The 14,705-nt window shown below is 34.3% G+C and overlaps 3 protein-coding genes across 3 annotated transcripts; 2 read left to right on the top strand and 1 right to left on the bottom strand.

The window, feature by feature from the left end:
- The first annotated feature begins 6,038 nt into the window (after positions 1-6,038).
- On the top strand, positions 6,039-8,418 carry LOC132544453 (carbohydrate sulfotransferase 13-like). The gene is made up of 2 exons (XM_060208052.1): positions 6,039-6,123; positions 7,244-8,418. Exons 1-2 carry the CDS (start codon positions 6,039-6,041, stop codon positions 8,416-8,418), a joined length of 1,260 nt encoding a protein of 419 aa, XP_060064035.1.
- Positions 8,419-10,779: 2,361 nt separating this feature from the next.
- On the top strand, positions 10,780-11,904 carry LOC132544452 (carbohydrate sulfotransferase 11-like). The gene has a single exon (XM_060208051.1). The coding sequence runs from the start codon at positions 10,780-10,782 to the stop codon at positions 11,902-11,904; it is 1,125 nt and encodes a 374-aa protein (XP_060064034.1).
- A 1,088-nt stretch (positions 11,905-12,992) lies between these two features.
- On the bottom strand, positions 12,993-14,102 carry LOC132544451 (uncharacterized). The gene has a single exon (XM_060208050.1). It carries the CDS (start codon positions 14,100-14,102, stop codon positions 12,993-12,995), a length of 1,110 nt encoding a protein of 369 aa, XP_060064033.1.
- Between the last annotated feature and the right edge of the window lie 603 nt (positions 14,103-14,705).

Genomic DNA, 14,705 nt, shown 5'->3' with positions numbered 1-14,705 from the left:
GACCAGATCCATTCTCCTGCATTTGAGACATTCTCTTTAACAGATTAATTCTCTTGGCCTAAGAGACATGCACCTGACCAGAGATTCATTGTCCTGGCCTTAGAGACATACACCTGACCAGAGATTCATTGTCCTGGCCTTAGAGACATACACCTGACCAGATATTTATTCTCCTGGCCTTAGAGACATGCACCTGACCAGAGATTCATTGTCCTGGCCTTAGAGACATACACCTGACCAGATATTCATTGTCCTGGCCTTAGACCAGATATTTATTCTCCTGGCCTTAGAGACATGCACCTGACCAGATATTCATTGTCCTGGCCTTAGAGACATGCACCTGACCAGAGATTCATTGTCCTGGCCTTAGAGACATACACCTGACCAGAGATTCATTGTCCTGGCCTAAGAGACATGCACCTGACCAGAGATTCATTGTCCTGGCCTTAGAGACATACACCTGACCAGATATTTATTCTCCTGGCCTTAGAGACATGCACCTGACCAGATATTCATTGTCCTGGCCTTAGAGACATGCACCTGACCAGATATTTATTCTCCTGGCCTTAGAGACATGCACCTGACCAGAGATTCATTGTCCTGGCCTTACAGACATACACCTGACCAGAGATTCATTGTCCTGGCCTAAGAAAAATTCTCTTTACCAGATATTTATTCTCCTGGCCTTAGAGACATGCACCTGACCAGAGATTCATTGTCCTGGCCTTAGAAACATTCTCTTTACCAGATATTTATTCTCCTGGCCTTAGAGACATTCTCTTGACCAGATATTTATTCTCCTGGCCTTAGGTTCTTTCTCACAACCAGAGATATGCATGCTTACTGTCTCCTTCATATTATTGAGGTTGGTCTCTGTGAACTGCTGTTGTTTGTATAATTACAAGAATCAATGTTATGTACATTACATGTTTATAGTCTGGCGGTGTTCAACAGTACTAGTTGTGTAAATGAAAAATGTTTGAATGTGCAACAAAGCTAGCAATGTAAATATCCTTACTATCCTGTATATAGCTAAAGTCACACACAATCATTCCATATTGGCAGAAGTTTTTAAATGTCTTTCAGCACTTTGTACAGTCTTTAAATGCAGGGAAGAGTTCTATATCTACTATAATAAAATACTTGTAATCTCACTATCTTAAAGCTTGCACATCTTTAAATTGGCTGTCCAGGTCGCACACTGCACTCACTCACCCCATATAGCAACCTCTGTAGTAACAGTTTTATTCCTTCCCCCTATGTAACTAGACATCAAAGTGTCGGCCTCCTTCTGAGTCTGATACACCATATTCTCCAGCATCCAGTCCTGTGTTAGGGATGTGGTTTTTCCTCATCTATGTAGCTAGCTAATGATTACAATAGCATTTTATTTTGCTCTCCTAGTTAGTTAGACCTAATGGGCGTAAATTTCACCCTTCCAAGATGTCCCGATACTAAGACCTACATTTAATGCCAGTTTTTAATGTATGTACAGATTGCATATTTGCATTCCTTGTCCCAGAGTACATGTCCGTGAGAGAAAGTACAGGAGTAGATAGAAACATACATATATGTATTTATACACAGAGAGAGAGAGAGAGCGAGAGAGAGAGAGAGAGGGAGAGGGGGAGAGAGAGAGAGAAAAGGAGAGAGAGAGAGAGCGAGAGAGAGAGTAAAATTTAGAGATATTTGTGTAATGATTAGGTATATGAAAAATAATTTGAACACAACAAATGTGGTGTTTCGCCAATGTTTTCAAGTCTAACAGTCATCTGAACACATTTCATATAACACATTTTTGGTTACCTCATTACGATGTAACTTTTAATATGCAACACTAGGGGAGATAATAACATCATTTCTTAAGGTGTGATGTCATTGATTTTGAGGGCATCACTGCGAGGTGGCCATTGGGCCTGAACACTTCTGGCAAACACAATATTTATTGTGTTATTTATTTTCAATTATATGCGGAGAGACTATATGGAATTATTAGACCTGTAAAGATTGAGACACCATCAGAGTAAGATCGAGGAAAAGGATTGGGGAAGTGATAGAAAGACAGTGGAATATTAAGACGAAATTAAGAGCGAAATCAGTTGTGAAATTGTGGGCATTTTGAAGCAGAAATTCACAAACAACAGATGTAATTACTGCTGCATAGCTATAAAGAGTAAAAGTGAAATAAAAGAAACAGAAAGATGAATGTTAAAGAGAGAAAACACATAGAGATAGAAAATTGTGTGTTAAAGAGATAAAAACAAAGAACGAAGGGATGACAGAAGTAATAAAGGAGAGTGTGATAGGATAAAATGGGAGTTTGAGAGTTTCTAGAGGGATAGTGTGGTTAGAATGCTGCCAATGATACGAATCAACTTGTACAGGTGTTTTAAATATCTCTTTCCAACAAATGCCAAAGCTGGCTTTGTTTCTATATATTTTTTCTGTTGTAGTTTATTTCAATATATATTTATTCAGGCTTGTTAACCTTGATATAAGATTTGAAGATCTTCATAGGGAAAAGTTATAAGCAAAACAGTTTTCTGACATGTAGACAAAACTTGTGATGTTATAAAAAATACAAAATTATGACACCATTATGAAAATTATCAATAAAGCAACATTTTTTTGCAAAAAACTTTTAAAGAAAATTTCAAGTTTAAAATCAGAATAGCTGAAAAGGTTAGACAATGTTTTGCTCAATTATGAACTGTTAATTTGGAAACTTGAAAGGAAAACATTTTTTTTTATTTTACATCCTACTTTCCAAAAGAGTTCAAGTAAAACAAAGGGAAGTAATTCTAGGACTCTGGCCTTGTCAGGAATTCTGATGATTGATGTGTTGCACATTTTATTTAGATTATATAGTTTGTTTTGAAATAATTTTAGACATGTAAGTGATTTTGTATAACTTTATCATTAAGATCTTCACATTGAATTATTTTTCTGCCAAGAGAATGTAAGAACAAGCTGTTTAGATTTGATCAGGTTACCTCTGCTGGCAAAATTTCTAATCTACTTTACGTAACACAATTGATTTGGTCCAATTTACATTCTCACTGACTATTTTAAGGCCTGAAATATGTTGAACAAGTGTTCTCCAGTTAAGGTTCAGTCCTGTTACCAGCTTACTTAAGTTCTGTTTTGTTCACCTAGTAACTGTATTGCTTTGTTCAAGATGTATCAAGTAAGTTTGAAGTGTTCAGAATACAGCAGGGGTATTATGCAATTTCATTTGTCCATATGTATAGCTATGGATGTGTGAGATGTACAGAATGTATCATACCATATGATTATCTATCTATTGATTATGTACAGTGTAAATGTGGTTTTGGCTTGTTAAAATCTTTGGTAGTGAGAGGATGTATGTTACAGAATCCACATGTGGATCATTTTGTTGTAGGTTTAGTATGTTAAGGAATGGAGATTGTCTTTTTATCTGTATGGCATTTTTTTTTGCACTAAGACTCAATACAGAGCATACTGCATATCAGGATTCTTAATGTGTTTATATACATAACACTGGTTTTCTCAGACAAGAGTTACTGCCCTTTGGTTTCAAAATTTATAAAACCGACCATCATGTAAATAGTCTTCAAGGTGATGTCAGTTCCATTACAGCTTCTTTGTTTTAAATGTTGATCTTTATCTGGTTTAATATTTTGATAGTCGCCATGGCTACAATTTTTTATTGCCCTGATTTCTGAGTAACTCTTTTCTTTGAAAACCATAATTAGTATGAATGACTAACCGTGATGGGTGACCTTATGATAAACTTTTTATGTATAGTTTCACTGAATATGTTGTTATTATTGCAAACTTGAATGTAAGATAAATTCAGTTGCTCTAAATTCACTATTTTTATACAGGAATCTAGGTGTGAATTAATTTCATAGCAACTTGTTTAACATGTGATATACCATGATATATGAAATTATAAAACCTATATAAGAAAATTATCATTTTGTTCTTTGTCTTTTTTAATACATAGGAAACGTTTTTCTCCTTGATAATACTGAAACCTGTTCAAATGAAATTACCCACACCAGGTGTAGTACGTGTAGGCAATTAAATATGAATGCCAATAAAATTATATATATCCTTATTCAGAGAGAGAATGAAAACAGGATCCTTCAAGAGGTACCAAGAATTTTAGCAATGTAAGCAGACTTTTCCTTATTACAAGAAAAATATGTATTAACGATGAAAAATTATAAAAAAGAAATTATTTCGTAATACTACTCCATTTTTATTCCATCATCATCATCGGTCCGTTGTCTGTCTGTCATGGGTCCTTAAACAATTATTTTATATATCTTGGACCATATTAGACGTATCTTCATTGGTCTGAATAGTGACATGTCAAAAGAAACAGGAAAAAATGAATTTTGAGGCCAACCAGAATTTTAAAAGATTTATCGCTATTTATGTTCTTCCCTGGTTATCACTTAAGTTGGAAACTGATACTGCCTTATGATAGTAAACGTTTATACATTATATCTTCTTTATTGATATTAAACAACAGAGACTTTCAGAGTGGTGGCATATTGTGGAAATTGTCATTCCAAATGTGTGCTGAATCTCTCCTACCAGAGAAAAGCTGTGGCTCGAATGACAATAAAATTGATTTCATTAACAGGGGTGTCAATCAAAGTTTGGGTGTGGTATGACTCTCCGAACGTTTCTTTAATATGCTTTCATCGCGACGTGGAAATCATATTCGTATTTACTAAATATTCTCCGTTTTCATAAAAATGAAAAAAAAAAAAAAAAAAACAACAACACCAATACCATTTTGACGCGCTATTGATATCCTAACACTTTGGTACAAATACCCCAGAAGATCCCCTTGGCTCCATGTTATATAAACGGAGAAATATAGCTACACATTGTACCATGCGTGTCAAAAGGGACCTGCTCACATTTGTCTGTTCATGAGCCATGATATCGCACTCTAAATGCATATAAGCAACACTGACTATTTTTGTAAAGAAATCTATATTTTTTTCCAATCCTTTATCTATAAACGCGGAAGAGCACGGATTCTAGCCAAAACTTTGCCGGGTAGGAAACACGTTGTGTTAATATGCTTTATACTATATCAGTGAATAATTTCAAGATTTTGATGGTCATATTGTCAAAACACCTCCAACACTTATAAAGATTAGAGGAAATCGGTTTATATTTATGATATTCTCCTGTTTACCTTATGATAAAACTGAGCACGTGCAAGTATATCGTGTATACAGAACACTTAATGTTAAACACTTGAATCCCTAACTCTGTATTTGGTGCAGTATTACTGGGCAGTGTAGGATATAACCTCGTGATATTCTATACCCATTCACAAGCCTTTGTTTAGTATCCAAATGTAGCTCGATCTTCAATACCCGCAATACAGCTTTGATCGGTATCTAGTTTTGCTGAGTCGGATTTGGTTTAAATTCTTTAAAGCTTAATTAACAGGGATATCTGCTAATAACAAAAATTAGATTTAAGACATATTGTTTTTCTTATGTAGAATGTTTTGACGATAATCATGACTATAACAATGTTTTAAAGATACAGTTAAATACTTTGTATTATACTGAATATTTGACTTTTCTATACTTACGATCGAATTAAAAATATTCTTATCTGCTGTTGTTTATAGTCAAGCTAACAAAGCTTTTGTTCATTTCGGATCTGAAGTTGTGTGTCTTTTGCCAAAACACGTCTAGCGTCAAATATATTTTACTCAAATTTTCATACACAAGTTATTTGAAATGTAATGATTTAGGACAATAATTTTTTGTCATATGAATGCTTGTTGCATTTGCAGTTGAAATGAAAACCTTCAACAATTCGCGAAGATTCAAAACAAATTTAAGTTTGGCAATGAAGAGCCCCGCTACACTGTTGAACATGTAGGCTTACTATACAATGAAGATTGGACTTGAGATAAATATGTTAGTTCAGTAGGTAATGTTTTAATGTCCGACGGGTCCAGCTTTTAACGTGTGTACCACTGACAGAGAACAGAGAGAACTTACGCCATAATGGTTAAAGTCACCATTACGTGTGTGTTGATTTCTCTTGCATGCATGACCATTCTGTTTATGTGGTATATCACTACTGCATACGGTAAGTCCATTTGATAACATTTAGGAATGTTTCGTTTTAACTGTTTATATTACCTCTGTGATGATCGGCTATTTCTAAAGCTATTGGTATGTATGTTTGGTGATTTTAATGGTGATGTTTGATAACTTCAATTCTACCAACTCCCGTCATCCTGTAATCTTGGTTATTACCAGAACGTTAAATAACTTAAAACCAAACGCAAAACTCTCTACAACGTAATCAGAGATATTTCATATACTGACATGTTTTATTGTGTACGTCCATCTCTCTTGAATTGTCAATTATATTTCCTGAAAAACAAATATTGTAACCCATACCTATCTTTTGGGCATTGAAAATAAAACACATGTTGTCAACGGCATTCTTTGTTGCTCTCATGAAAGAACTGTTTTAACTGCAAATCGTTTTTTATAATGTATCTACTGTTTACGTATAAACAGCACGCTATCTATAAAAAAAAAAAATAGAAAATAGATATAAACAAACATTATTTTTCTATTGAAGACAACTTTGTTGTATTGTGCAGCCATGTCAATGGGATAGCGGACTAATTTCTTGAAAAATGTTTATTCATTTATTATTATTATTATTTTGATGTTTTTTGTTATTGTTTTTAATTCCAATTTGTTGCTTTTTTTCAATGATTGTTTAAACGTAAGATCCTCCCAGAGTTTGGTATTTATATTTATTTTTATTACTATTATAATTGTAGTAGTCACTACCTTCTTAGAACTGAATAATGTCATCACTTTTGGCTTCATATTGATATCGTTTACATCAAATTCATCAACTTAACAAAAATTGTCTTGCAATGATATTTTATATGTTCTTTGGTTATAAATGACAATAAGAAGTTTAAGAGCATAATATGTGGCTTTAATTGACTGTGATAACCTTGTGTGGAACATGTATATAGGGAATATGAATTACACAAAAGAGATTGTAGAAAAACACAAATAAGATATATGCTAACTCCACATTGCAGGGGTTTGTACTGAATTTTTCGGGTAACACATAATGTGGTCAGTATTATAGAAATTATATGAATTTAAGAAAGGCGATGGAAACTTCGAGATAATAATAGGAAATATCAGCGGATTTCTATTTGTTGTATTGACAGATCTAAAGACACACACGGAATTTTCTATTGTCTCTCCTAGTAATTCTACAGTGACCAAACCATTGAAATCACATGCAAATTTGCTCGATTTGGACGTCAAAAGAAGCCAAGAGAAGCTGTTCAGAGAAAGGAAGAAACATTTGACTGAGAGATGTAATAGCCCACAAGTATCATCTTATTTGACAGCTAACCGACCTGTCACAAAAGCATTCTTTTATTCATCAGAGGCAAAACTCGTTGTGTGTAAAGTCCCAAAGATCGGAAGTACTTTCTGGGCGCGTATCTTCAATGCGTTGGAAGGCGAAATCTCCGTCCGGAAAGCCTTTTTGCTCGATCGATACGAAGTGCATGATGGGAAATACGAAATAGGATTTGTATTTTCTAAAGAGGCTAAAAAACGTGGATCGAAAATAGGAGTTGTTTCTAGGAACCCTTACTCAAGACTATTTTCGGCATATATTGATAAGATATATCTACTGAGTGACTTGAATCAGAAATTTGGTCGGCGTCTGAAGAAAGGTTTAGAGGATGCTGGAGATGGTAAATGTGGGTTTTCAGTCACTTTTCAAGACTTTCTTGAAACGTTGTTGAATTCAGCTCATGATGGAGGGCAGTTTGATGATCATTACGCTCCAGTCACAAGACTGTGTAACCCATGTCATCTAAACATAGACTACGTCATCAAACAGGAAACGATGTCATCAGACGCTGAATTCGTATTGGACATTGTTAAAAAGGAGAGAAACATCAGCCATATTGAGGATATAAAAATGTTGATTCGTCACATGGATATGCGTCAAGAACTGCGACAGCTAATTAAGACTATACTCAAAGATCGAAAGAAGTTTATAGTGGAATGTCCAGAAATATCGTCATTGATGCAGAAAGTTTGGACAGTCCTACAATTCCAAGGAATTATTCATTACGATTCGGAATATCCCATACAAACATTTCGTGACATAAAGAAATCCAAGAGTTACGAAAACGAAATAATTACTATTATCATGAGAGAAATTGAAAGAAAACCAGTCAGTTTGACCCAAAGAAAGTACCAAAGACAGGACGCTGTCATGCACGCTTTCCGAGGGGTGACCGAGTACAACATCGGTCGAATAAAGATGTTGTATAAACTCGACTTCCTGCTGTTTGGATACGATCTAGAACCACCTTTATGACAACTTGTATACGTTATATATATATTTCCAGTGATGTACGGGTAACTTCATCAGCATTACTGTCAATGTAGAGAAAATAATATTACATTCCATGACTTCCGTGAAAAAACGGTAAAACCGCTAAAATTTTAACCTTCGAAAATATAATATTTCCAGTACTTGTAGTGTTTATTAGTACGTAGTCCTAATTACTGTAAACTCAAATAGATAAACGTTGAGATGGATTATAGTACTTGCGGATTCTGTGAGGAAGATCTAACCACGAGATCAAGTACCAAAGAACATATACATAATTTGAAAACCGCGAAATTTGAGCGCCACGAAAATATGCTATTTTACATAACACGTATTAATTTGTCATGCTATTGGTTTGTACCAAAGGAAAATTACAACTTGAAGACAGTTTACTGTCGAAATAGTCGATACAGGCACACATTTCATCGTGTCTGGAAAAAGTCATATTGATATATGGATTCTAATGTATTTTACATACAATGATGAAAATATACACAACTATCTAAACATTTTTGTTTTTGTTAATATGCTGATGTCAAGCATTATTTTTTGTCGGCAAATGCCTCCTGGGTTGTGTTTACCAAAGTTTTATCATTATAGTTACAGTTAAACGTTTACAACAGTATGTATATAAAAAATTCGGATTTAAAACTTATAACATTTGTTTTTTCCATTGTAGATGATTTCAATTAGTTAATATATTGAATTTTGTTTATATCTTAAACGCAAATGCAAACCCATGTATTGAATTGAAATGGCAATATCTTTTGTGTGTGACTCATGGCTGGTATCTTAATTAAGGTCAAAAGATGAGAAAAATAGAACATAGCAAGGATACAGGCGAACTGTTACATAATATACAATCAAGGTACAAGTGAGGAAGAGGGAAGCTTATCAAAATCAATAAAACTACCGCTGTTTTAACAAGTGGCATTCAAATAGCTGAAATTATTTTGTATTCACAGTTGGGTTGGTGTTACAATAGAATAATTCAGCTACCTACTAATACACAAAGTACAGTTGGATATTTATTCAAATTACAGTTACTATTTAGATATAGAACGTTAAAATCAAATATCTGAAATTCGATATTAGTGGTAATGAATACTCGACTTGATAGTTATCGAGAATATGAAATATACATTAGAGGCACAGGGTACAATGAATAAACTTTGTTATATTGTTTATGAGCAAATATACCTCTAGTCGATAAGTACGGAGTTTACCTCTAATACAATGTCAAAAATACCAATAAGTCTTTTTATCCCATCTAGTCAAAAAAAAAAAAAAAAATAGTAATATATATATATATGGAAAACTCTACGAAGGACATGCTTTAGACATACATCACAGATAGCTAGTAGTTAATATCTTGTAAACATGTGTTTGTATTCCTATCCTTACTATTGTCCACATAACAATTATTATATTGTTTATAAATCTACATTGTTAATTCAGAAATGTTTGTTATTTGTACATATTGTTCTTTTTTCCTTGTGTTAAAACGCACCAAGAAAATACCGACATAGTAACATAATCATAATTCAAACTCATATTCTATAAAACTAGGTTAAATAGGAACAACAGAAATATTTACAAAGAGACTCCTGAAAAAAGTTTAAGGACAATAAGACCAGGTGTTCCGGAAGAGTAAGCGTCATCGCCATGTTAACCTTGGTCAATCCAAGTAAGTAGTGTCACATTCTTAAATGAGAACAAGATATATAACAACGGAACCAACAGGCAAACTACCGAGCATCAAATACGTCCAGCTTCATGTCAAACAAAGAAACAAAATATTTCTCAATGAGATCACTATGGCGACCATAAAATTTCCCAATACTGTTTAACATCCTGCATCTTGTGTTACAAATTCGTCAGTAAGTTGCCGACTTCCTGCACGAAAATCGTGATAATGGGAACAGGGCCTTGGATATCGAATCAGTTTTGACATGTGCATTCCATAGGTTGGATATACAGGGATATTGCTATCCAGAAATGGAAAATTCACAATTGGGAAATTGAAATCGTCACGTTTATCATACAGCTTGATGGAAAGCTGTCCATGTTGGTTTTGTTGCGGAAAAAGACCGAGAACACTCCTGTTTCCTTGACGCCCGTTATATTACTGTATTCAGAATGTTCTGCCAAGTTTTGTGTCGTTTGTACTAATCTTTAAACCTGACTTCACGTTGACATTTTATTCTTGAAAATAAGTTGCATTCATATTATTGCCATATATCATGCACATATTCATGATCCAGTAAAATGTCTCTTTTTTCTATTTCAGATCTAAAAATATCCCATGATTCTCGCAAATTGTACGATTCTAATAATGTATATAAGATGTTTGGTGGAGGCAACATACAAGTACGTCAACCGGAAGCTGATGTTGCTGTCGAGAAAGCTATACCACAACGGTTGTCAAGGATACGTGCTGTGTGTAAATCAAAGATAGGGAAACAATACCTATCGAAATATAAAACGCATACAAAAACATTTTTCTATTCGAGAAAACTTCGATTTGCATGCTGTAAAGCACCCAAAACCGGGTCGACATTATGGGGTGCTATCTTCACAGCTTTAGAATCTCCCTTGGATGTGGACGCCATCTTCCAGCTTAGCAGGATAGAACTTCATTATGGTACATATGAATATGGCGCTGCCTTGATTGCAGGGCGGATGAGAAAACAAGGCGCACCACCTCTTCTTACTTCCATGGTAGCGAGAAATCCTTACACCCGATTATTCTCAACATATATCGATAAGGTGTACCTTCTGGGAGCGATTAATCGGATGTTTGGCTTGAAATTGAAAACGGGATTTGCAAGGATTGACCATCATCACTGTGGGTACGAGGTTTCCTTTGTAGAATTTCTCAGCCGACTGGCAGAGTTAGGAACCAAACATGGCCAGTTTGATGACCACTGGTCACCTGTTTATCGCATGTGTGATCCATGTTCTTTCCAATACAATGTAGTATTAAAGCAGGAGACATTGACACGAGACGCTGACTTCACTCTAAATAAAATTCAGATGGAAACAGACAGAAAAGAAAGTATAAAGAAAATCCTTCATTCTGACGGATTGTATGCAAACACGATATTTTCTCTGATATCGTCTTTACTAGCGGAATATCGCTTATACTCCAGCGATTGTCCTGATCGATTTATATTTCTCAAGAAAGTCTGGAAATCATTGCAAATGCAAGGACACGTTCATGAGTCATCAGAATTTCCTTTCGGAGCTTTTAAAAATATAACCGATTTGAAGGATCCAGAAATGGTTACTTCCGTCATTATGCAGAATTTAGATAATAATCCGGTGACTGAAGAGCAGCGAGTTTTACAGAGACGAAAAGTGCTTGTGAACGAATATAGAACTGTGTCACCTGATGTTCTTAATGACATTAAAGATATTTACAAATTAGATTTTTTAATGTTTGGATACAGTGAAAATCCGCCTTCTTAAATCTCTCTTTGTTGACTTTTTAATACGAAGGATTGCCATCACCATTGATAGATAAGAGCAAACAGCTTCCTACGCCAGGGTGTGGATAAAATCAACGATAAAATTATTTAAAGTAAAAATAACTGAATCATTACATCGAATTGAGAATGCAATGGAATAAGCACTCTTTAAATAATACAGAATCGATATTACTATATCAGAGGTTAAATTGAATCAAATGTGTCTGGAAGAGCTGTATGCTTGGAAGTATATTTGCTGTTTTGTTATTGAAAATATATAATACAACATACAGTACACCGATATTATATTTTTAATATTTCTCGCAATAAATATGGACTTTTTATAAGATGAATGAATGAGATACACGTAGCATCTGACGTCATTATGTAAGATCTCATACATATATTACATAGCTCGCGTAAATATAATTGAAAATAAAGTGCTGCAATATCACAACGAAATATTCTTGTATGTGATACGGGGTTTGGGTGTGGGGGCAAAGTTGGTTTTTGGGTTGGAGAATGTCCATATATAGATAAAAACAGGTGCATTGCCTAAACATTAAATGTTATGCAAAATTTAATTTAAAATTTGCAGATAGCAAAACGTGATGTTATAGGTCCTCTGTTTTGAATCTTTTGTATTTCTCATTTTGTTTTACCATATTTCACTCACATCTGGAGGAACTCCTTTCTGCTCTCAATTTCTTGACCAAAACCACGATTAAAGTTCTGCAGGATATTAACGAAAGGCAAGACAATTGCATGATTAAATTTGACTTATTCCTGTCTGTCGATATGGTAATATACTGCAGAGTATTAATGAAAGGCAAGACAAAGAAATGATGAAATTTGATTTATTTCTGTCTGTCGATATGGTAATATACTGCAGAGTATTTACGAAAGGCCAGACAAAGAAATGATGAACTCGATAGATTTTGTCCTGTTTGCCAATATCACAATTTATCAAATTACTTAAAAATAATTAATGTCCTGTCTTGAAATATTTTGTATTCATAGAGCAATGCGTTAATTGATCGTGTATATGCCTCCATGAACTTAATTCCGTGCTCGCTGTTTGTTTTCTGGTTACTTTGGTGTCCTGTGTCTAAGTTCACCAGATGGAGACGAAGAATCATACCCAAACATTAAGAAATCAACTTTATAAGCCACCCTTATCTTATCAATTGTAATCTGGTCAAGACCATTGTACAATTTATATTTTGCTTGTCTCTGAAGAGTCCTCTGTTCCGGAGTCACTGGGTTCTTCTTCATTTCTTCACGTATAAGGCCGATGGTATCTGCAATTATTGTAGATTTGTGTTTCACCTTGACGAATGCCTCGTAAGGAAATTTGGAATCGACATGGAGAAGACCCTGGTCTTTTATAGATTCCCATGTTTTGAACAACAATGCTAGAATTTCGGGACAGTCTTCTTTGTGATGTCGCTGATTTGCTATGATTTCTGTGACATATTCTTCAAGATAAAGTCGACGTTCGTCATATTCATGTGACAGTAGTTGATTTATAACTTTTCTATGAGCAGGAGTCATTTGCGTAGAATTCAAAACATGGAAAATGTCATACCTTAGTGTTTCCTGTTTGAACATGTAAGTATATTTGATATTACAAGGCGCACATTGACGCGCAATCGGAGATTCTAATACTGGATTATATTGTCCGGATTTTAGAACATGTTTCAGTAAGTAATCTACATATTCTTGAAAATCCACTTGGAAACCACAATCGAAAGATTTTCCATCGACAATCACGGTATCTAATGGTTTGCGAAACGTCCTGCCAATTTGACGGTTTAGTTCACTTACTACAGTCACTCCTTCTAGGAAATGATCTAAAATACGATCATACGGGTTCTTGCCAATAATTATATAAACAATGTCTGCTTCATTTCGTTCCTTTAAAACATCAATGTTGATATTAAATTTCAGGTCATTTATCGAGTATTGGGTCAAATTAAATTTTCTTCTTCCTTTTAATAATTTTGTATCAAGAATGTTAACTATCTTCGGTAAAATCACAGTTCCGGTTTTATGTGTTTTGCACACGGCAATTTTTAACTTCCGGTAGAAATGGAAAATGTCTGGAAACGGAGGAAATTCTTTGTTGTAGGATTGCACACTCTGCATTTCACAAACGCGATCGATTTGGTTTCGACGTTCCTTCAGCAAGACTTTCATTTCATTATAAGTCAATGAACTCATATCATCATCATCATGGGCCACCCATCGTAAAATAGCTAAAACGATAAGAAAAAAGTTTAATTATTTCCATCGCACATCTATAATATGTTTCTTTTCTGAAAGCATTTTTACAGATTCATGCAAAGAATTCAATGAAAGAAGGATGACCTCTGTTACTGAAGTATGGTACATGTAAAACAAATTACAGTCTACTTTTGTAATTATAGTTATCACTTACCTGTGAACACAGAGTTTCTACTTAAGACTTACATGTTAAATAAAATACTTTACATGGACTATTATGTTTTAAATATACAAACAAATACAGTCATCACTTGCCTGTAACCCGACTTACATGTTATCATGTTACAATTCACCTTTACCTTTAAAGGTAACACTTAAATGTGTACCTACATATTTTTTTTTACAAATGACTCGTACTTTTGCAACAAATTAAAATCTACCTGTATATATTTAGTTATCATTAACCTGTAAACCTACTTACCTGTAAAACTGTAAGCATACAAGTTACAGCTATCATCTAGCTATGGAACTAAAGTTTTCATTTATAATTTACTTGTGAGAAAAGTTGAGATTTAC

The sequence above is a fragment of the Ylistrum balloti genome, unplaced genomic scaffold (genome assembly GCF_031769215.1).
Source record: "Ylistrum balloti isolate Yb309-2 unplaced genomic scaffold, AGI_CSIRO_Ybal_v1 Utg369798, whole genome shotgun sequence".
NCBI classification, from domain to species: Eukaryota; Metazoa; Mollusca; class Bivalvia; order Pectinida; family Pectinidae; genus Ylistrum; species Ylistrum balloti.
The sequence above is the reverse complement of the archived record's forward strand: the minus strand, read 5'-3'. Positions and strand labels throughout refer to the sequence as shown.

Bases quoted from the DNA above. Each gene is read 5' to 3' on its own strand.
- LOC132544453 (XM_060208052.1), top strand. From the start codon at position 6,039: ATGGTTAAAGTCACCATTACGTGTGTGTTGATTTCTCTTGCATGCATG. The intron at 6,124-7,243 runs GTAAGTCCATTT...TTGTATTGACAG, and splicing joins GTATATCACTACTGCATACG to ATCTAAAGACACACACGGAA.
- LOC132544452 (XM_060208051.1), top strand. From the start codon at position 10,780: ATGTTTGGTGGAGGCAACATACAAGTACGTCAACCGGAAGCTGATGTT.
- LOC132544451 (XM_060208050.1), bottom strand. From the start codon at position 14,102: ATGAAAGTCTTGCTGAAGGAACGTCGAAACCAAATCGATCGCGTTTGT.